A 22,659-nucleotide genomic window follows, 5' to 3' on the forward strand; every position below is an offset into this window, starting at 1 on the left:
CACTCTGCGTTTGTCCATCTTATCAGCTTCATACCTTTCTAAATATCATCAGATATTCTTCCCCTTTATATCCTAATATCTCAACTCAATTTATTCCTTAGAATTTACCCTACAAATGAATGTTTGTTTACCCACTCCAAATTAACTCTGCAAAAGCTTCCTGCAATTTTTGGTGCATTTTCTTCTGTGTTGATAAGAAAATTATTTTTTTTTTATAAAGTTGAATTTAAAATGATACAAAGCCACATTATTCACTTATTGCAACAAATTAAATGTGAAAATTATCTTTATTTTAATGGTTGTTTTAATAAGGTTTTATGGAATGAGTTTCCTTCTCAGAGAAGAAATATAAAATTGAAACAATTCTCCACTGTAAGAACTTGAGTCTTATTTTTCAGTTAACTTAAAATACATCAGGATTTTATGCAAAAATATAGTTTTCAAAAGCAATGCATCGCAATCTTTTTCATTTGCTTCCATTACAGATATCTATTAAACCACCACAGTCAACATTAGAAGAACTGCCGATAATGAGACTGCTTTTAAAGTTTCTCAAATGGAATTCAAGTTCTGTTTTATAATGAATACCTTTGGCCTGTTGATCCCTAGACATCTGAAGAAAGTTCAGTGTTTTTTTCATAGTACTTGGAGAGGGTATTCTTAAAAGAATAATTTTTTTTTTTTTGCATACAAAAGTATATTTGTTTAGGCTTTTCTGTTCTTCTGAAAGCATAAGATCATTTCTGCTATACAGTTGGACTTATCTTCCTGGTGTGTATTTTTATTTGAGTCACATTGTGTTTAGTTATAAGATTATTTTGGTAGGGGAGTGTTTTTATTTGAATGAAGTTACTTTATAACAAATAATCCAAAGGAGACTATTACCTGTTAAACACAAGACAAGAATTTCCATTTTTGAAAAATCATAAATGCTTTGAGCCATCCTATAAATTTTAAAACCTCATTTATATCTTCCGGGGTGTATAATTTAATCCTAGTTAAAGCCAGGTAGTTAGTCAGTGACATTATATTGCAGATTTTATTAAGCAGATCTTGCAGAATTCAATACAATGTCTGCCAGATTTCTTCAAAGACCTGGCACTTCCACACCTACTCCGTCCTTCAGAACTACATTAGAAACATGCAATTAAGAAATCAGAGGTATTGAATGAGAATTTTTAGCAAGGTACAAATAGATAACCCTTTAACTTTTTTCCTCCTTTGCTCAACTTCACTGATTTTAAAAACATGCTTTATAAATATGCGTGAAAAATTGCTGCAAAACAGAAGACCAAAGGTTATGGTATTTCATCCCTTGGAAACTCTTTCTTCGTTTTATGAGCCCCCACTGGTACCTGTGTTCTTTCACACTGACAAAGTGATGTATTCTTCCCATAGCATACAGACCTCTTCAGCTTTGTCGTTCATATAAGTAAGGTTTTTTATAAGCAATTTTCTGCCAAGTTAATACACCAAAGCTTTAAAGGCGGAATACAACAGCTTTTAAAAATGTTTCAGTGTACCTTTCTTCATACAGTTAAGAGTAACTTCAATCCATTTAAGTCAAATGCTTCATATAAAAAGAAGCATTTAGAGCAGCAGGGTTGTTTTTAAAGCAGTTTATTTTCTATAATGGTTTTGGCCCAGCCCTTTAGTTTTCAATAGCATTTAACTCATAGACAGAAATCTTAATTTTCTTCCTGCAAGACACAGCTGACAGTTTCTTAGGTAACAGTCCTCAAAGCTTGAATGACTTTATTCAGGCCCTGTTATTTGCTTCTGACTTGCTTGTAATGCCTTAGTATTGTGATAATGCAATTAAATGCTGGGACTTACAACAAAGCAATGGAATATATAGTTGCCATGTGGTTTGGTTTGACTATGGAATATGGCCAGTGCTCATAATTGATGTTATTAATCAGAGGCAAATGTGAATGTAAAATCACAATGTGCAGGTAATAGGCAACTGATAATCAGACCATCCATTTCCAAGCATCAAATCAAAGAAAGACTATTATCATTATCCAATCAATTGCGTTTGGTTTTGAGCTGCTCTGGCTTGATGGGTGAGCAAGATCTAAATGCTGTCATTCTCACTTCAAGTAAACCATTTATGCTTTGTTTATACATGACATACTGCTGTGTCCCTCAGGCCCTGGGCGTGCATCCAGGCCATCTCCCATCTCCACCTGGGATGGAGTTGAGGTGTGAAGCTCTCCTCCTTAAATTCTGATATTCATGGGAAGGATGGAGGCACAGAGAGGCACACTGAACTCCAGTCAGGAGAACAGCATGTCGGGGTGTACTGCAGAGCACAGCTATCCACAGCACAGACCTGGCTTTAAAGATAGCCTGATTTGATAACAATCTTAGCTGGAACATTGGTTTTGTCCTTGTATTTATACACTTTCAAAAATGCATTTACTCTACGTGGTCAAGGTGCGAACCTCTTTAGATATTTCATATGGGATATGTACTTGGTTTCCTTAATCCCTGCTGACAAACCCCAGTCGTTCTCTTGACCAAACATTGAAAACTTAAGGTTGAATATTCCTGGGCTAGAACACAACTGTTTGCAAGTAGATTTGACTTCTGAGCCATCTAAATGCAGTGTAAGGCTGCATCTACATTTGGGAGAAGTATTTGGATCAAATTTATCTCTAGATTACTCTAGTCTTTATCCCACACATTAGCATTAACCTATTAATTTCCTTTTAAATAAATGTTTGACTTACCTGTTTAAAAATGTAAGAGCTTGCGGGTTTTTTTTTTCTTTTTCCCCAAAGACATGCAAATTCAGCTGTATTTATTTGTTTCTTTAGTAAGCCCTGGGTATATACTAGATGCAAAACGACAGCTCTGCATATCTCTGCATATTCTGACATCTTTAAGTCTTTTTATAAACTCACAAACTTGTATTTATAAAGGCCTCCAAAATGAAAATACATGCTTTTTAGGCAAAATGTTTACAGTTTGCTTATCCATATAACAACAATTTTGCAGACCCCAAAATATTTATTTTTAATATTGTACTTCCTTTTATGGTTGATCCACTCTCTTTCAAAGCTGTTCAGTTTATACAACCAGTAAATTACTTTTCCGTAATTGCTGTAATTACAGTCCTCCTCATGTTCTAACTCTTGTCTCAGAACTGTGCTACTGTTGAACATTCTGGTAACAGAAAACCTCATGTTTATTTAGGAGATAACATCGAACACTCTGTGAACTAAAATATCTATTTGGGAAGCTCTCTGTAATTAACACAATGTGACATTACTGTGATTTAAAAGGCTGTAGCAACATACCAGCCATACAAAAAGCTTTTAAAGATAATGTATAGCTGAATGAATCCTTGAAATAGTAAACATTTTCCTATTAAACATGAGGGTGAAGCTATGGATTTACTATGCAAAGGGAATGCTACTAGTAAGAGAAAAAAATATATGACACCAATCTAGTCTAGGTCATTCCTTCAGAACACTGGAAATACCCATTTCACGCTTAACCATCTCTGAAGCAACAGTTACTATAACGATTCAGGAGTGTGAATTTTGTGCGTTGACAAGAAAGTGTATTTTACCCTTCTTGGGTACCTTTCATCAAAAGAGATATTTCCTCATGTGCACAAACTCTTTTCATTGTGGTCTAGTTCTTGCTAATATCTATACAAATAGCAACCCAGTTATTTAAAGCACAGCTATGAGGAAATAATATCTAGTTAGATGAAATACTCGTAATCCAGATGATGGAGAGGACTTCTTCTTTGTAAATTATAACTTTTTTGTGTGTGTGAATTTAATCACAGTTTTCATCCTCAACTCTTTTAGCAATGCCTTCTCTTATTTTTTACTGTCAGTGCTGAATACCCAAACCTGCTATTATAGTTCTGATTTCCTCACCAAAACACCTCAAAAAAAACACAAGGAAAGAGGGGGATTGTCAACACAGTTATGAGATGGCCTGAAGCAGTATTACTCAGTTTTCTGCACTGTCAGTCTGTGCTCACAACTTTGCTACTTTTTCATGGATACAATGAAACACAAATATATTAAAAATGACATTAATTTCAGAGTCCAGATTAAAGCTGACCTCTCAAAATACTCTGAAACATTTATGACAAGGTATCACCCAGACTTTGTCTGTGCTTCATATTTCAGCTTCCCTTCTATGTAGTATTATCTTCTTCTGAGTACTTTTTAATTTTGTCACTATTATTCATGCAGGAGCCTTCTCAAATAGACCTTTTGCCACCTCTGTCAGCTTTCCCACATATCTTAGTCTAGTAGTCCACTAGACTAAATTACACCAGAAAACATTTTTTTTAATAGTTTGCCGCTATTTTAATTGCTCTTTTTCTCTCCTATTTCTTCATTATTTCCAGTTAATTAACATATTTAAGTCTCTAAAATATTTTGGTCCATTGCATATGGGAGGATGCAGTATATATAGTAACTGTATTAATGTTGCAAGATGTCTTTTAGAAGATTACTTGAAGATTAAAATAAAACAAAATCATTATTTCTTCATACAGGAGCATGAAACAGCATGAATGGCACAAATGCAATCATAGAAAATTATACATAACTAATTTTCTTCTTTTAAAAAAGAACTTGCGAACCAGGATTTATCTAACAATTAGTAAAACTAGAAAAATAACCTGGCATATATGGCAAGCATATAATTAAACTATTTTATAATTGACTATTTTCTTTGGAGTTGCATGCTTTTTCAAGATTATGTTGCATATAACTCTAATAAAGAATCAAAAGCATATCCTTAAGGTGGAGCAACAGGTAAGTTTTTACCAGCCTAGTAACATTAAAAAGATAGAGGGAGATCCCACTCTCACACCCTACATCTCATCTCCACTCTTTGTTATGAGCACCCATGGCTTATTTTGCAATGGCTCTAGCTTGCATTGGATGATGATCCAATGGGGAAATAAGCAAAGGTAACTTAGTAATGAACCAGAAAACTAAACTTGTAAAAAAAAAGAAGAAAATATTAGGTGGAGATACTATTTATTTCATGCTTGAGCAATGGTCCTGTTCACAAAAACATCTTATTGGCGTCAAAGTGAGTGCAAAGTATTCAGTACAAATACTTAGCTGTAGGAGGTCACAAGGATGAAGAAGTAAAAAGTGATAAGACACCTTTTCAGCAATACTGGCCTCAGTCATCAACTGTAAATGGTGACCTCAACCCAACCATCTCATGTGAAGTTACGATTTGTATTTCTACTTGAGATGATTGCTCCCTAATCTGGCTGAGAATTTAAAATAATTTTTCCCTTCATGGCTCATTTTTTACCAGGTTAGTAGGCTGGAGAAACCTTGGAAAGAAGGTCAGGAGAAAGGAAGCAGAAAAATCACATGGCTTAGAAGGGGTTCTCTGCTTTCAGTAGCTTCCAGCTCTTAGACTGGCTCAAATTTCTCAGGACTCTGCACCTTAGGGACATCACTTCTGAATGCACCTAAAAGATCTACTGATGAAGATGATATTAGCATTCCGTCTCTTGTCTTGAGTTACTTCCTCCTACCGTAAAGTGAAATTGTGGCATATGCCACATATGCCACAATGCTGATGGCATATGCCACAATTTCTGTAGCTGAGGCAGCAGAAAACCTATTCCATTTTTGTGACGGGGTTAACTTCCTGCTGTTCTAGTCCTAGTCAGCTCCCTGCAGGCTGAGAGCTCCACTGCTGCTGGAAAAGACATGGTAGAAACACATGGCAAGGACAGAAATGTGACTGATCTGTTCACAGCAGTTGCTCATAGCTTCATCTCTCCACAACATCAAACTAATCTCTTAAATGACAGCCTGGCTGGCATTTGTGTTGACATCACTGGCCTTGGGACCTGTCTTTCTCTCCTTGCTGCCCTTTTCTCCAACCAGCTCATTCCCACCATGCTGTTTGTCCCTGTTTTTTGTTGGCAGTGCTCTTCTAGTGGAGGATCACAAGCTCAGAGGACTGCTGATGATACAGTGGTACAAACACACAACGTTTGCCGTGTGGGGTCTGCCTTAACTGGCTTAAGTAGGATGGGTGGCGAATAGGAAGCTATTCCCAAATGTAGCATGTTCAGATGCAGCCTTCAGAGGACTAGCAGAGGACTAGCAGGACCTTCCCCCTCTGTGCCACACCGTGTGCTTAGGAGAAAAACACAGCACTGGCCCCAAACTCCCTCTCACATGAGACAGTAGCAACAACAGTGGCAGATCCTTGCTCCGTCACACAGGAGGACCCACAGTAGGAGGCTTTCAGGCTCTTCTTGTCTCCTCTGAGGAAGAGGAAGGCCATCAGTTGTTAGTTTTCAGGTATTGTGCTGATTCCTGAATGTCGAAATCTGACTGGGCTATGACTACACCTCACCTAGTGAATCCCTGAGGACGGTCTGGCTAGACCCCTTGCAATTGTGAGTAAAAATGATAGAATAGTTTTAAAATAAAGTTTTGGTTATAAACTAAGATAACCAATGCAAACAAATTAGAGTATAGAGCATCTCTGGGTGTTGTTTCATTGGTTATTGAAGTCTCCCAGCTCACCACACTTCCCCTCTCTCACCATGTGCCAGGACTCACTGGGTCACAGGGAGAGCCAAATCAGAGAATAAACTTAACTAAACATACTCATTAAAAAAAAAAAAAAAAGAAAATAAAGAAAAAGTGGTTTTCATAGAGATCAGCTCTCTGGCCCCCAGTGCTGGGGCTGGAAGACAGCATAGTGCAAGGATGTGAGTCTTGTAGCAGTACTTTCTGAATCAGCATCAGCTTAGATCAACTTAGGTCAGCCAATAGTGAAGCCACACCTTCAGGCAACATTCAGAATTCTGCATGAAAAGCATGTTAAATGCACATCTACTCCAACGCCTGGGTGCAATCTGCGTCGGTCAGCAGCTGCTCAGAGCCCATGAGATCTGTATTGTTTGCTTCCTATGCTTTTATGAATCATTGCTACATACATTATGTACACAGTGAGCCTCTGCACAGAAACAAATAATCTCAGCTGTCTTAGGTTAGGGCTTCCTAAAGGCACAATTCTCCACATTTATGTGAATTTTCAGATAGTCACGATAACTTATTTGAATGTAAATTGAAATCTAAAAATTATGACCTTAAAAACTGGGAACTGAATAAGGCTTTTCAGATTGAAAGTCAGTGATGTAGAGACAGAGTCTGAATCATTCTGGGAGTTTCGAGATGCCTTAGTAACAGTTTATGAGTACATAAGCTCTAAACTGTGATAATTAATCTCTTTCCAGGTTCATACCTGCAGGAATTGTACATATTGAAAATCAAAGAGATTAAGACTGTTATTTGACATCTTTTCTTGCCTGTGCATTTCTTTTCTTAAAAAAGGCAATTAACTCATTCCTTCAGTCTCTGTAGTAAGAAGGAAAACAGTATTCTACTCAGGAATATGCACTCTAGCCTCAGAGGTACCAGTAGACATGGCTGGGACATCAAGCTCAGTACAACTGGAAGCTCAGGGGAATGTTGGCAGCAAGCTTAGGCTCAATTCTGTGCTGCTCTTTTATATTGTAATTAGTAGGTAAGTCAGATGTTAGTACCTCAACTAAATAAAGTTCAGGTTGTACCTTGACTGCAATAGAAACATGTGACATCTGTATTTTCCTGGCCATTTAGTAATAGTGCTTTTTTTTGGTGTGATCTGAATTTCCAACCTATACAAACTCCCCTACTCCAGTAAGCTCTTGTGGAGATAGACATGCATTGACAAAAAAGGGTGTCCCTCTCACTAGGCATACAATCCTCCATTTAGTGATGATATGTAACCTTTATTGTTCAAATAGTGGGAAGGGATGTGTAAGTCATCATGGTGTTCTTAGGTGCCCCCAATGACAGCAATTCATCCTACAATTTACTGCAATAATTGGAAAATAGCTTGTGTTAATCCCGGTGCTCTGCTTTGATTAGCAATCATACACATCACTTCATAAATGCTGTGAGAATTGTCTAGTTTACATATTAGGAAAACAGGAACAAACTGCTGTTTCACTAGCTTGTGGTCAAATAAAGCAAAAACTATGATTCCCAAAGGCCTGTTTTTTATCTTTCTGTGTTTCTTTAATTCACTTAAGATACGTTTACAGAGTCTCGAATCATTATTTCTTTCAGACAGGCGTATTGTAAAAACATATTTTGATTGGGACGGTGCCCATTCATATTCTTGGCAATTCCCTAAAGCCTACAAAGGCAATTGCTCTATGTACCCAAATAAATGAACTACAGCTGTATTCTTCACGCAGCAGCTTGTTGCCTAAGCTTAAATACAGCATTTTAATGTAAGAACATTTTAATGCTCTTAAATTTTGTTTATAAAAAGACCTGTAATATACACATGGGAACTCACTCACCTCCCATAGTCTTTCATTCAATAAATAAGAACAATAAATAAAATTCATCTGTGTATAACATGGTGCAGTAAAACTCTACAGCTTTTCTCTTACCTTTCTTATTTCCGTATTATCTAACTTCTCCAGGTTTGTCTTTAATGAGGTCACCCATAATAATTTGGACTTGGTGAGCTTTTTATACATACTTCATCAAAATATCCATTAATCAAATTGAAATCAAATAAAAGGAATTTTCTATCTTGTCTGTATCTATTTAAATTAAAGAAAACTGATAGATAACTAAGGCTCGTTACAGATGAATAGCTATGGAATTCAGACTGAAATGAAGGAAATTCAATAGCTACCCAATTTCTGTTGAAAATAATGGTGTTTCATAACAAACTCATCTGCCTCAATCCTAACTCTTCTGCACGGAGTTATATGGCTACATAATAGGTATTTATTCTGTTACTTTCAATAGAATTTCAGTAAAAGTAATGAAAAGCAGAGAGTCCCCATCCAGAAATTACTAATTCAATACCATTTTTGCTTTTTATTTTAAAGAGTATATTTTCATAAGTACTGAAAAGCAATTTGGACTACAGGAAAAGCTAATTAACCGTGTGTGTGTGTGTGTGTGTGTGAGAGAGAGTGTGTGAAGATCAGAAAAGCTCCTCTCCTCCCCTCAAAAAGTCCTCACCTGAAACACAGTAAATCAGAGACCTGAATGTCTTTTATCACTGTTATGAAAGCTTAGCATAAATGTGTGGCATATATTGAGAGGCGGATTTTCCAAGAAAAAGATCTGCAAATAAACTGAGATGAAATACTAAAACACCACATGACATAAACAAAGACTCTTTTTAGGTAGAACTATTTACTTTGTATGGTATTCCCAGATCTCTCAAACTTTGTGTAGGGTTATAGACAAGAATTTAAAATTTGAACAAAAAAAGAGTACTAATAACACATAGATTTTGTGACCAAGTTAAAAATGAAAAAAGAGAGAGATGATCCTCCCTCATAAATGCTTATTCTTGCCACCCGTAGAAAAATTGTTTAGTTTAAACATTTGTTTCAGGAATCCATAGAGGTGAAAGCTCTAACAACACAGAATGCTTATAGAAAAATAAATGAACAATTGTGGCAAGTAGAGATAAATTTCCTACAGCATTGGTTAAGCTATGACACAAGATTGCTGTGTGCAACATGCTTTGCATATTTACATGGAACACAGAAAATCTGAGAGGTGTGCACAACTTGGAAAAATCCCGCAATGAACAATGAAACTAAGTATACTGTTATTGACTGAAAAGGACTGCATTCTTGCCACTTACAGAGTATTATAAAGTCACAAGGCTTTACACAATTTTGACTTATATCACCATGTGGATCAAATGAGATGAGGGTGAAATGAGGAGAAAATGAACATTATATTTCAGTGTCATGTATTATACTTCTGGAAAAGCTATTTGTAACCCATTGTTTCACTTTGAGATGGTTTATTCTACAAAAATCACAAGTTATCCTTACTAGATGGTTTCTTTCCCTGTAAAGAGTAGCTGCCTAGAGGTTGTGCCTTGTAGCCTGTTCAGTTTGGACAACAGCGACTGACAGCTGAGAAAAGAAGTATCTTCTTGTAAACACTGTCTGGGCTTATGATTTGGTTTAATATTGTCAGATTTCAAATAAACACGAATTCAACTTGAAACGTTATACAAGACTACCCTTACCTTATCCAAGTGACTTTATGCAGCAACTCTGCTTTTGACTTCGTGACTTATATAATTAGATATGCAAACTACTAAACCCCTCTTTTTAAGGGGAGAGAAAACTCCTTGAACTTTAGACTCAAGTGACTTTTATCTTCCTGAACTGAATGGGGGCTAGGGACCGTGATGGTGCTTTCACAGAAAGAAAAATAAATATTTGTTCTCCTCATGTGTCAGTAACAGATAACTTGACAAAATGACTTCATTTTTTGTATTATTTTTGTTACACTCAACATCAGTAGAATTAGATCCTCATGTATTTTTTGCTGTCATATTTCTATCACTAAATTATTTTTGTCAGCTGAAGTTCTGCTGTGCTGCCCTTCTGATTTCAACTGCAGTAATTTATTAAGCTTTTATTAGACTTTTATAGGAAGGTTTGATTACAACTGAAATGTCAGAGGTTCTTAGAAAGGTGCTAAAATACCATTACCATAGTTTTGCTTCCTAGCAATTCTGTTGTTGTTAATTTAAATATACACTCTCCAAAACATGCATCTGTCAGACAACTAGGTTTTATATGAATCATTCTGGCAGCTACAGACAAAATAAATATAATTTGGACAAAATAATCATTTGGACAAAATAAATATAATATGCACTTATATCAATAAAAGATTAAAAGATAATGTAAAAACATATTAACGATAAATGGAGAAGAGAGTCTAAATATTTTGAAAGGACTCAAAACTCTCTAGTCATTTTAATTTTTTTTATCTTAGAGTCAGTTATTAATAACTGGAAGAGAGGATTTTTGTATTACTGAAATGTGTTTTTAGCCATCAGCATAGCTTGAAGGAGCTATCTCTCATACCTCCCACAGAAATGTTCTCCTGACAGAAAATCTCCCAGGATAAAGTAGAAGAGAAACACAACTATTTCATTTTCTGCTTGATATGAAGAACTAACCAAAGAGTAAATGCAGTACAAAGAGGAGAAGCAGATTGAGTGTATGTTTAAAGCAATGCAGATATCAATAAAGTTTCAACTAACAAAATATTCACAGATTCATTTTTAGTTTGTCATGAGAAATACAGAAACCCCTTCTTTTAAGTGCATAAATTAAAAAGAAATCACAAACTGTAGCTATATGTGCCAGAACTGTCACTCATATTCCTATGACAGAGACAGTCTACATCCTGTTTCTCAGATTTCTTTAACAAATGCATTAAAATAAGGATGCTGCAGTATAACTAAATGCCAGTGGATATCATCCTACATCCTAATATCCTACCTATTAGCGTAGGTGAAATTTACCGGAAGATTTTTTGTATATTTTCATCTAAGAAATCCAAGTTAGCTACTTGTGAGTGCTCTCTATTTTATTGGTTCATGATCGGCACAACTTCTTGCCTTTTTGGCACTGTCCATTGACTACATATGGCACATCATATGGTTTAGTGATGGTTTTCATCTCATCCTACAGTTGATCTTAGTGCAAGACACTGTAGCAACCTAAACACTGAAAGCAAAGACTGACATTCATCTCATTTCACAACATCACAGTGAGCTGCAGAGCTTGGCTGAATAACTGGATTCTCTTTTGAGGTCAAAAACAAATATCCAGTGGAACCAAAATTTCACTCTTTATCTTTAAGCTGCTACGTTTTCCTACATGGTTATCTGTGTTTTAAGAGTTAACAAGACAAGACAAATAGAAAGGCTCCTTACTGCTGCTGCAAATTGAAGTGTGATATTTTGACGGTGTGTTCCTACTGACATGGAAAGTTCAGTGTATGCTTCTGGTGGCTAAGTGAAAAATACATGTCATGGGTGTTTAAGCTCCCATAGGTTAACTTGCAATATAAATGATATTAAGGGATGTTGAATGTTATATTACAGCGCAGCTGACACTGAGTAACACAGAGAAATAAGAAATATAGTTGCTGAGTTTTTCATATTACCATCATATTACTTTCTAAACACATTGGTATCTTCTAAATGCATCAGAACACCTTTAGATTCCAGGGTTGGAAAAATGTGCAATGGATTTTGGTAATACCAGCTCTGTCATACCACTCTGGGCCAAATTAGTTCTCTTGACTACAGAAATTGGAAGACTTTCTGTTAGTAAGGCAGAGAGAAAGGAGAAAAAAATCTATGTTTTTCCCAATAATTCCTGCATCTGAAAACAACCCAAAACATTCTTTACAAGAAGGAGAAGGTAGACATATTGCAAAAAGGGAATCCATGAGACCCTTACCAGAAAGAAAAGATTTAATAAATCTTTTGTTTTACTAAAATTCTGATATTTCCAATGAGTTTAAGTTTTTGCTTGGCTAAATCTAGCACTGATATGAGGTACTGTGTAGGGATCTTTATCATAATCTCCTTGCCGAGTCATAAGAAATTTACAGTTCAATCATTCTTCACCATTTTCTATTAGATTATCCTTGTAGTCTCTCTGAAATGAGAAAGCTGACTGAGTGTAATCTGTGCTCTCGTATATCTGTATGGCTTTGTAAGCAAAAAAAAGAAAATTTGTTTACATTAAGGACCATATGTACTTAACATAATATCCATACAGAACTATATATTTGAGTAGTTATGCCATATTGCTGATAAGGTTTGGAGTTTTTGGTAATATGGAGTCATTTATGTATGACTCAAAAAAGACCAGCATAAGCAGTTAAAAAGTAAAGAAAATATAGTGATTTAGACTGAGATTGCCTACAGGATAATTGTACTGAGATTTGGATTGAGCTTTTATTCTTCAAGAAACTTCAAACAGAAACTTGCTCTGAAATTCAAGGGCTAAAAATCATAAGGCAATGATACTAAGAAATCTTCAAATATCTCATTAATAGAATTTGGCAGAGTATTTACAACCCAGTGTCTCTTTTTTAATGCATTTTTCATGTGCAGATCTAGGATTTATTTGTAAGAAGAAATTAGGGCTGGTTGTCAACACTACTTCGTTTCTGTTTGTTTTTTAAAAGTGCTATTTGCTTTTAAGTTCATGGGGCATGACTGCAAGAAAGATAATATGCTACCTAATACAATATCATAAACAGATTAGCCTTCATCAGGCAAAGGCTCAAAATTAAAATACAAAGAAAATCAATATCAATTTTCTTTTGACATCATTGTACAAGAGATTTGCGCCTATCCTCTTTTACTGATATTGTATAATAACCTCAGCGAAGCATTTTCAGTTATAACAATGTATTTTGATAGGAGTAAAGTAGGGAGGTTTCTTGCTGTAGAACAAATCTGCTCTGAGTTATATGCACCTTTCTATTACATTTACCTGAATAACAGAAAACATAATTTGACATTTGTTTCTAATATGAAGTTTATATAAATCTGAAATAGTTGGTAAATCAACCTATCAGAAAAAATAAGATTATTTAAAATATTACATAGTTTCAAGTTCTATTTTCAGTGTATGAGAATTGATTTTTATTTCTGCAGTTTTCTAAAATAGATGTATGTTCCAAGACAAAATATTTTAATAGCATAAAATGGTGTCACAGTGCAACAAAATTATTTTCTCAGATATATGGTCTTAAACACAGCTGAATACAAGCAGAAATAAAATGCAGAAAAGAGGACACAGAGAAAGAATTTGCAATACAACCTTCAGTATTCCTCTGGGCAAAATTCAAATTATTGCACCATTATATTTTTCCTTAAAAATAGGAGTGTCTGGAAAACATAAAATTCAGATGGGATTAAGTTTATCAATACTGATCAAACCAATGATGGTGTAACCGAGCTTATGTTTACAGTGCTAACATAATTTGTATGATTCCTAGTGTAATACACCATTGCCTCAATCAAGTACGGTCAAAGTAGCAAGTTCAAATCAATTAAATTCATTTGGATTTGTATTCCTTGAAAAAAATAAAAGCACCACATCCAAGTAGCTCTCTCTTAGTTAACTGAACTGTATGAGCATGGCAAAGTTCTGGAGTCTGTGTGTGTGTTATGTGCCAGTGAGACCAGGTGCCCCAACTCCCCCCAGACCAGACAGGTAAGAGGCTCAATATTTTCCAGCTGGTTCCTGGCCTGTGAGATAGGGAGATCAGCACAGTGAAGTGCCTGAGGGATGCTCTCACAGGTAGACAGAGATGCAGACCTACATAAGCATAATTAATTGAGAGATCAGTTCCTTCACTGACGAGAAAACTCTTTTGAGGTGTTAATATACATAGTATCCTAGGACAGAAAGAGCAGGATTGTTTTCTGCACTCCTGGAAGCAAGAAGTCCCTTGAGAGAGCATAGCTATAGACTCTGAAAAGTACAAAATAATAATACTTGATTCACATAGTATCAGATTAATAAATAATTAACATATTCTCCTGTTTCTAGAGATGTCTCATGTAACACCCCTGTGTTCGTTCATAGTATTTCAAAGGGCAGTGGCAAAACAGCTTCCCCAGCACTTCCAGAGAAATTTGCTATTCTATGCATCTTCAAAATGGTACTGTGTGTCCTAGCCAGTCATTTCACTTTGATGTAAAATGATGTGAAGCAGTTGGAGATGAAGAATGAAAATGGAACCATAAAGTAATCATTTGGGTCCAGTGGTTTTCATTATAATATCTTTCAAACTTTTTTTGACAATGCTGATCTACCTTGTTATTTTCAAGAGCTGTTGTAGCATCTAACTGTTGTGGTCAGCTCAGGGCTTTGTTGTGCCTGGTGAAAATGCTGACTATGTGGCTCTCATGTCACTTCAAGTTTTGAGTAGGTTTGTCCTGCAAATGCAGAAATCATACAGTTCAAGAGTAGTGAGTACTGATGGCAAAAGCAGAATTCTAGAATTGCTAATTGCTGAATTTGATCCTGTATTTGTACTTCTTGCATGGCATGATGATGGGTGGTGTGTTTCATGTGCACTAATGTCTTTCTATGCTCAACAAAATTGGTGTTGTTAATCACCGTGCTTCATTTCTATAGGTCATGTCAAAGCTCAGGAGCCCAAGAAGCTTGCTGCTATCAATCATTCAACTAAGCATCTGCATCTTCAGAAATCCACAGCCGTTCTTTAGGAGCTGAAGTTTTCAAGAGTGGTGCTGAGTAAAGCCAGTAGCATCCTTCCAGGGTGCATCCTCCTAGTAATGAGCTGCCAATGGTGTCAGCGAACAGCAAGATCAACCAAATGAGTCCCAGCCCTCCTGAGCCAATAACTGGAGCAGAAGATCCCCATAGTCCCACTGAAAAGAACCTCTTCCTTCAGTGATGTGTTCTAAAGCAAATATACAGGGCAATCGATGCTGTGAGCTGCTTGCAAGAAACTTTATTTCCCTGGGGGGAGACATGGAGATTTAGCAGGGTAAGTAGAGTTTAAGCAGCAGGCAATTGCTGGCACTATTTGCATGCTGCCGGCAATCCAACAACTTCAGAAAGCTTCTCTCAGGCTGAAGTCATTACCATCTGAGGAATTACAAGGCCAAGTTGTGTATCCTCTATACTTCTGAGGGAAAAGAAACAGTAGGGAAAGAGCAAATACAGTTACCTCCTCCTACATGCTATTTTGCTCACTGAATGGTGATGTTCCCTCTGTTTCATGAGTGCTCCTATATACTGTAAGAATTAGTGATAGCTCTTGGTATTACATTGAAGTTGTGGGCAGCGAATCTACTATTTCTGGAAAACAAGAGGAAAATATGGGATCATGAAGGCTACTGCTTATTATAACGCTATATTCTCTTAAGCAGGTGTTATCAAGTTGGGCTCACTGTTTATGTGTACAACTATGCATGCTCGTCCTGAACCGCTGCAATTGTTTTATGATGTTACGTTTGTTTTTTTAACAGCATTGCAAATTTCTTTGGGTAGGTTTTCTACGCATTGTGGAGACTGGCGGGCCTGAGGCATACTAAAGGCTTTTTTTCATAAACATTAGATTTACATCTACAAATCTCATTGTTGTCAACTTTTGAGCAACTGAATTTGCAGTTACATCACACAACAGAGTACTCCGCCCCTTTTCTCTCGCTTTTGTGAAACATAAGCTAAAATGGGAAAAAAATAATTCTAAAATACAGATTCAATTTTTTCATATATAATCAGGATTGGGCTCCAGAACTCTTAGAGCCATCCACTAAACCTTTCCACTTCAACTGGGACAAGAGATTGGTGTCTAATAATAGCCACTATAGTCTGTACAAACAAGAGCCTAAAGAAAATATTACTTCTCCAAACTCTGGAGGCACTGAAGTTTCTCTTAGAAATAGATAGAAAGGATGAAAAGCATTAGGTTAAGATAATTTTCCCTATTCTCATTCTCATGGGTGACAAAGATGGTTTCACTGGAGGTGTCATGATGTATTTCATTCATGAATAAATCAAGAAAGATGATTTTAGCCTGAAAAATTAAAAGTCTGATAAATTGTCACTATATGAAAATAAGGCTTTACATATAGATTTTGATTTTTCAGCCTCCTTAAGTATGAATACTATCAGTTTTCATATAAGCACAAGATGCACAGTATGAAATTCTGGTGTTTGCATTCAACTACCCATTCTAAGCTCATCAAAACAAAATACATTAATTTCTAGCAGAAACTGAATTTTGAATAATGGTACCCTTGGACCACAGGAAATTTCTGCAATGCCTCTCCATATACAATATAACTTATATGTATATAATATAACCTATTTTTTCTCCCAGAGCCCTTACAAGAGGCTAACATATAATAAATATCACAACATATTTTCATGTAATGATTAAGAAGGAGGGTGGCAGAAGGAAGAAATACAAGTGCCAAGTAAGCAAGGTTGCTAAAATCCTTGGTTTGAGCTCTAATTTACCATGATTGACCAGGAACAAGACTTTTGTCTACTGAGAGTTGCAACAGATTGTGGGCTTTTCATCTGTAGTGAGTAAGGGTAAGTAGAAGTGACAGATGCTGTACATTTCAGCAAAAAAGGGGGAAAAAACCCTAATCTGTTTTGAACGTTATCTCAATACAATTCAGAGGCTCTGTATTTTCATGAACCTAATATGTAGCTGCTGACAAAGTTATGGCTGTATTTAATTACAGTAGTTCTACACGTAGGAACATGAAAATTGTGAAGAACTACTATTACAATTATGGACTAGTTTTTTTTTCTATGAGCTAAAGTGAGTATTGAAGAGCACAGTTATTGTAAAGAAAGACAGGTCTGGGTGGGCCTTTGAAGCATTAAAGGCAAAGGTTTATCCTTGTGCTTGTGCGCATACAGAGAAAACACATAATCCTGAGGGCTTTTGTAAGCAGTAAATAAAACCAACTGCATATTTTCATCAGTCTAAAGGAGTCTCATTATGAGTAAATAGCTAAAGTTTTGATGGGGAGTTTTACTTAAAATGAAGAGGTCTCCTAAGGTAGGTGTCTGAGTCATACTGAGGGGAAGAAAAAAGAGGGATTGCTAGAGCACAATAATAAGAAAGTTTATTGGTCTCAAAGCTGATTCACTGACAGTAAGTGAAATAACTTCAAGACTGGCAGAAGAAGCTTTTGCTGGAACCTTGTGGGTATGATTTTCCCTTGTGGCTGAGCTCTAGCAAGGTGGTGGCAGTAAAAGGTGGTTCTGGCACTCTGAGCCTGGATGTCAACTTAGCTGGCCTTGAATACAACAGTGAAAACACACCACATGCTGATCTGCCTCGTTGTACTACAGAGACTGTCAAATACTGAATATACTACTAGCAAGCCACTTGCTTTCCAGCCTGAGCAGAAGGATGGCTGTGGATATGAATTAGTGCCAGAGTCCCTTGTCTCCTTTTCACAGACAGGGATGAGGTGATCCCGAGCTGTCAGAATCAGACATTTACACATCTCTGTTACTGCACATCCTCTGAAGTGTTTCACACAATCTCCCACCTATTAAAACATGGCAGTAAGGTCAAGGTGTGTCTGATTTACTGTTTAATTTCTATGAATAAAAAAATTACTTGTAATTTCTGCTGCTATAAACAGACACGCAGTGGCAAATCTTCATGGACTGCAGCAAAGCAATCCATGGACTATACACAGGCACTACACTAATGTACATTTTGTTCACAAAATACAGGAACAAAGCATTTATGATTTGCTTTAGATATCCACAAAAGAAGACCAGGTACAGTCATTATTGTCATTAAACCTGGATTTTTACTCTTCTGTTGATCTGAATTATTCTAAGTAAACAGCATTATATTTGGCTCACAATCTTATTTGACATGCAGATTTATTATCATCTACATTTTTGCCTCAAGACAGAACGAAATTAACCCCACTGCTAATTGTGAAGGAAGTCCCGCAAAAAAACCTGAATGGGTTATGGCCACTTTGCCATTCCTGAATCGCAGAATGAGATTCACATGCTTACATGGAAATCTTCTGTTTTCAGGTGTTTATTCTGAAGCTGAATGAGGGTATCAAACAAAACAGCGGTCCACTAAGGGGAGCTCATTCCTTGACTGACATTCCTGCTTGAGAAAAAGAGCAGTTCAAGGGAATTATATGATCAATTGTAGAGAAAGCTAATGTTACAAACATCAAAGAATCTCAAGATAGAAACAAGGACGGAAATATAAGGTAGCTAGAGAAAAAAAAAAGATAACAGTACTGCTAAAATTGAATGTAATTCCCAAAGATAGTTTGGATGTGAAACTTTCTAATTGGGAATAGCTTTCTCTGTCTCTTCTGTGTTTCCGTGACAGAATGAAGAGTGGGATCCCCAATCCTTATCACTGTTAATTGGTATAGCTCCATGGAGAGAAGCATAATTTTGACTGTATCTGTTGGGCCATGAGACAGAAAAAATCCCATTTTTTTCCCATTCCACAGAATCAGTCAGCTCCTCCCCCGAGGCAATCTCCTTCCTCAGCAGTACAATTACCCTATTCATTCTTTTTTTCTTGCATTTGCTAACTTTGCTTTAAACTGGTGCAAAAGAGATTATAAGGGCTAACTAGCAGGCAAAACATCAGAAGCAAGCTTTGTCAAAATACATGTTTTCAAAGTCAGTGTGGCTGGTTTATTTTTAAATACCTTGTAAATATTTTATACAGACATCAGGAAGAAGCATTCATACATCGTAGTTTTATAATGATAATAGAATTACTAAAGATTATCTTCCTTTCTCAAGCAGATTCTGAGTTTCAGAGGAATTCTGCTAGAATGAGATGTGTTACATTTGGCTTTTATTGTGCAATAATGAAGATAATGAAGGCAACAAAATACAAAAAGCAAGTAATGAATTGTTACATAAAAAAGGACACAGACCTTAAGGTGACACAAATAGGAAATGTATAATAAACTATGTGTCATCCTGCTGCAGCTGTTTCACCTCTCACCAATTTTCACAGTCTATAAAATCTTGGAAAGCACCAGATGTTTAGGGAAAGCTGTCCCATTCTCCCTAGCTTTGAAAGTAGATGCAAGATTTATTAGTGCTATATAAATGTGATTCCAGTCCTAACTTTTTGTATTTATAAACTAGGTGGAATATGTAACACATCTTGTTGTCACAGAGCCTATTTACTTTCTTGCTTCTCCTCACTTGCAGATCTTGGGTGTTGCTGGACAACTACAGTAACTATATCAAAACATGCAGTCCAAACTACAGTATTTACTTAGTTATGGACAAACATATCTGAGAGTTTTTTCCTAGTACCAACTTTTGCCAAAATGATCTTGCAATACACAGATTATGAGCTAAGCAAAACTATCCTGTTGTGTATGAATATGCACTAACATTTGGGATTCCTGCCTACACATAGACTGTTAGTGCACAAAATTATCTTTTTTATTTTTTTTTTTCCTAGTGCATGGTTCCTAGTATCAGAACAGGGATGAAAACTGCTCATGCATAATTTCCAATCTTTCATAGCTCAGCGGTGCTGTGAAGTGCTGCTGTTCATTTTAATTCAGTGAGTAGAAGTTCTGTTGTGTTTAGTAGTAAGGGAATTGCATGTGTTATTAGAAAGCTTCTGACAGCTCTCAGAGATGGAGACAACTTGCTGCATTTCAATCTTTCATAAGGAAAGGACTAAAGACCCTCATCTCCCGCAAAGCAGTAAGAAGCCTCAAAAATGGGATAAAACAGAATACCTTTTCCAAACACAGGAAAATCTCTGCCTCTCCTTCTCTATTCCCTCTCCTATCAAGCTGTACAGGGAAAGTTGTGTAGGTGGAAGAAAGAGGAATTATGTCTTGATGTATTTGTACTTTATACTGCCTTGTCATCACTGACTTGATGGGATAATTGCACAGCAGCCTGCTTTCCTTTAAGGAAGTATTACACGGTATTTAATAAATTAGCACTATGTTTTAACTTAATGTACAAGCTTTCATGCAGTTTTTCTTGACTGAGAGCAGAAGCAATCAAAATCTGAAAGATATTGATGGAGACAAGGGCTTTGCATCAAAGAGACTGGAAGTCTGAATCTGTAAGCATTTCCACACTTTCCAACACACACCTCACCCTTCCCAGCACTCTCACTGAATTTAAAGCACCAGAAAAGGAAGTCTCTTAAGACCTGAAATCTTACCTTCCAGCTTTTGATTTGAACAGGTTCCTGCCTTAATAAAAACTCTACTGTTTATTTTAGTTAAAACTTTTTTCCCCTCCCTAAAAGCCTACATTATTTTCTTTGATCAGAATTAGTGACAATTCAGCTCTTACTCACTCTTTAATTTTGCAGGGAAAGTAGCTTATGCATTGTCTTTACCAGGTTGACATTGTTTTCCCATCAGCTCCTTCTTAGTCTTCTGATGATGATCTGACTTCTTTTCACAACAGTAATCCTGCAGATATCCCTACATACAGTGCTGCTTCTGATGTCAGCTCCTTTAACCAGTACAAGAGACTGAGAAGGCATGTTTATTTGCGCCATTTCTTATTATTGTTGTATTGCATTTTTGGCTTATGTTATTTTTATAGCACACTCAAAGCAATTTTTTACTTTTTATACTCTGATTAGTTTTTCAACCTGTTTTCTTCTCCCTATCCATCTTGCATCACCTCTGTGCAAAGTGAAAATCCATGAATGAGTCGGAGTCAAGTTTTCAGAGTCACATTGGTCAGTGGGATTTGAAATGAAGCAAAATGAGATTGCTCATATTTTGTCTTTCCAAAAGTAAAAATATAACATTTCCTTTCTTTGGTTGCAATAAACACTTTTATTGCATGCTTTCCAGCTGCTTTTTTTCCTGAAATCTAGTCTAGCCTATGATGCTTATTAATGACTGGTGTAACTACCTATTTCTGTTCATTTTATATTATTATTAGCCTTGTCTAATTCCTCATCTTAGCCTGCATATCATCACAAGCAACTTGAAGCGCTTATTTCTTGATAAGTGTTACACTTCCAGGATTCTTTTTTGCTACAAGATATCTAAATGCAAGTTTAGAAGAGTTTTCTTTCTTGTGTGTTTTTTTTTTTTCCTGCAGTTTACTTGAGCGAAGTATCATATGAATAAAACCATAATAGCAGTTCCCCTTAAATACATTTTCTCTGCTCCATTCTAATATTTTGATTGCATGTTCGGTACTTTCTATTCAGCACACTGAAAGGGAGACATTAACATATTTTAATCAAGAACTAAGAATTAATAATTTCTCATGTACAAAATTTTTGATTTTTTTTGCCTATATACTACCAGAATTAAGAACAGCAGCTGTTGTAATATACGTTGCCTGGATGTTATAAAATGTTATTACCTTCTCAGCTTTCAAAAGCCTAGTTTTCAGTTGTAACACACACTATTTCTGCCACGTTAAGCTTGTTATCAAATCCTCAACCAAAGCTTTCTCAACATTTTACATACCATGTAATAATTCAGCTCAGAAGTTGTAACATCACATCATTCCTTTGGAAATATGAAGTACCAAATGTGACTGGCTCAGAGGGGGAAGAGTAATTTCTTACTGGAAGCCAGGGAATGTCATTTAGAAAGTGAGGTGCACCTGCAGCTGCTTCATTGCAGATATTGATCAACATTGTCTTCTAACCTCACAGAACTCTGCAAGTGTTTGCTATTACCAGCATTTCCTTCCACTAATATTTAAACTGTTCTTACCTATGAACAGATTCCACTCAGTATCCAAATCAGCCTGATTTGCTAGGCAGCCCTTCATTACATTGAGGCAATAGTTGTTGCAAGGTTTCACAGTGGGAAGTCCTCTGCAGTAAGGGCAGTACAACATCTTCATTAACGCCCGGATGCACCCAGGGGTGGGACTGACCTGCAGAGTTTAAGGGGGGGAAAGAAAAAGAAAAAGGAGGAAATCAATCTCCTGTTCTGTGAATTTCGGGATATCTGAGATTATGCCTCTCAAGCAGTAAGTACAGAAGGGGCAATTTGTGGAAAGAATTCTACCCTTAATAACACCTTCCTATGAGACTAATCGATTCCTGCCCATTATCTTCATTTAGCACAGCCAGTAGTGAGTTTCAAGAATGCAGAAATCAACACGCTCCTACTGATGACATTGCTTGCCTGCCCAGCCCTCCCGCACAAAATCTACTGGAAAGCAAAGGAACAACATCCAGGGGATTGTCTGGACAGTTACTGGTTAATCCTAACACAGGGGATCCTGAGAAA

At 36.4% G+C, this 22,659-nt stretch overlaps 1 protein-coding gene across 3 annotated transcripts in view; it reads right to left on the reverse strand.

Annotated features, from left to right (window-relative positions):
• The window catches only part of GPC6 (glypican 6), a 757,324-nt gene that overhangs the window by 192,325 nt on the left and 542,340 nt on the right, over positions 1 to 22,659 (reverse strand). For all 3 annotated transcript variants that reach the window (XM_054070846.1, XM_054070836.1, XM_054070856.1), the window contains exon 4: positions 22,135 to 22,300. In XM_054070846.1, coding sequence (XP_053926821.1) covers positions 22,135 to 22,300 — 166 coding nt within the window. The remainder of the gene's footprint in view (positions 1 to 22,134; positions 22,301 to 22,659) is intronic.

This window comes from Cuculus canorus, chromosome 1, assembly GCF_017976375.1.
Source record: "Cuculus canorus isolate bCucCan1 chromosome 1, bCucCan1.pri, whole genome shotgun sequence".
Lineage (NCBI taxonomy): Eukaryota > Metazoa > Chordata > Aves > Cuculiformes > Cuculidae > Cuculus > Cuculus canorus.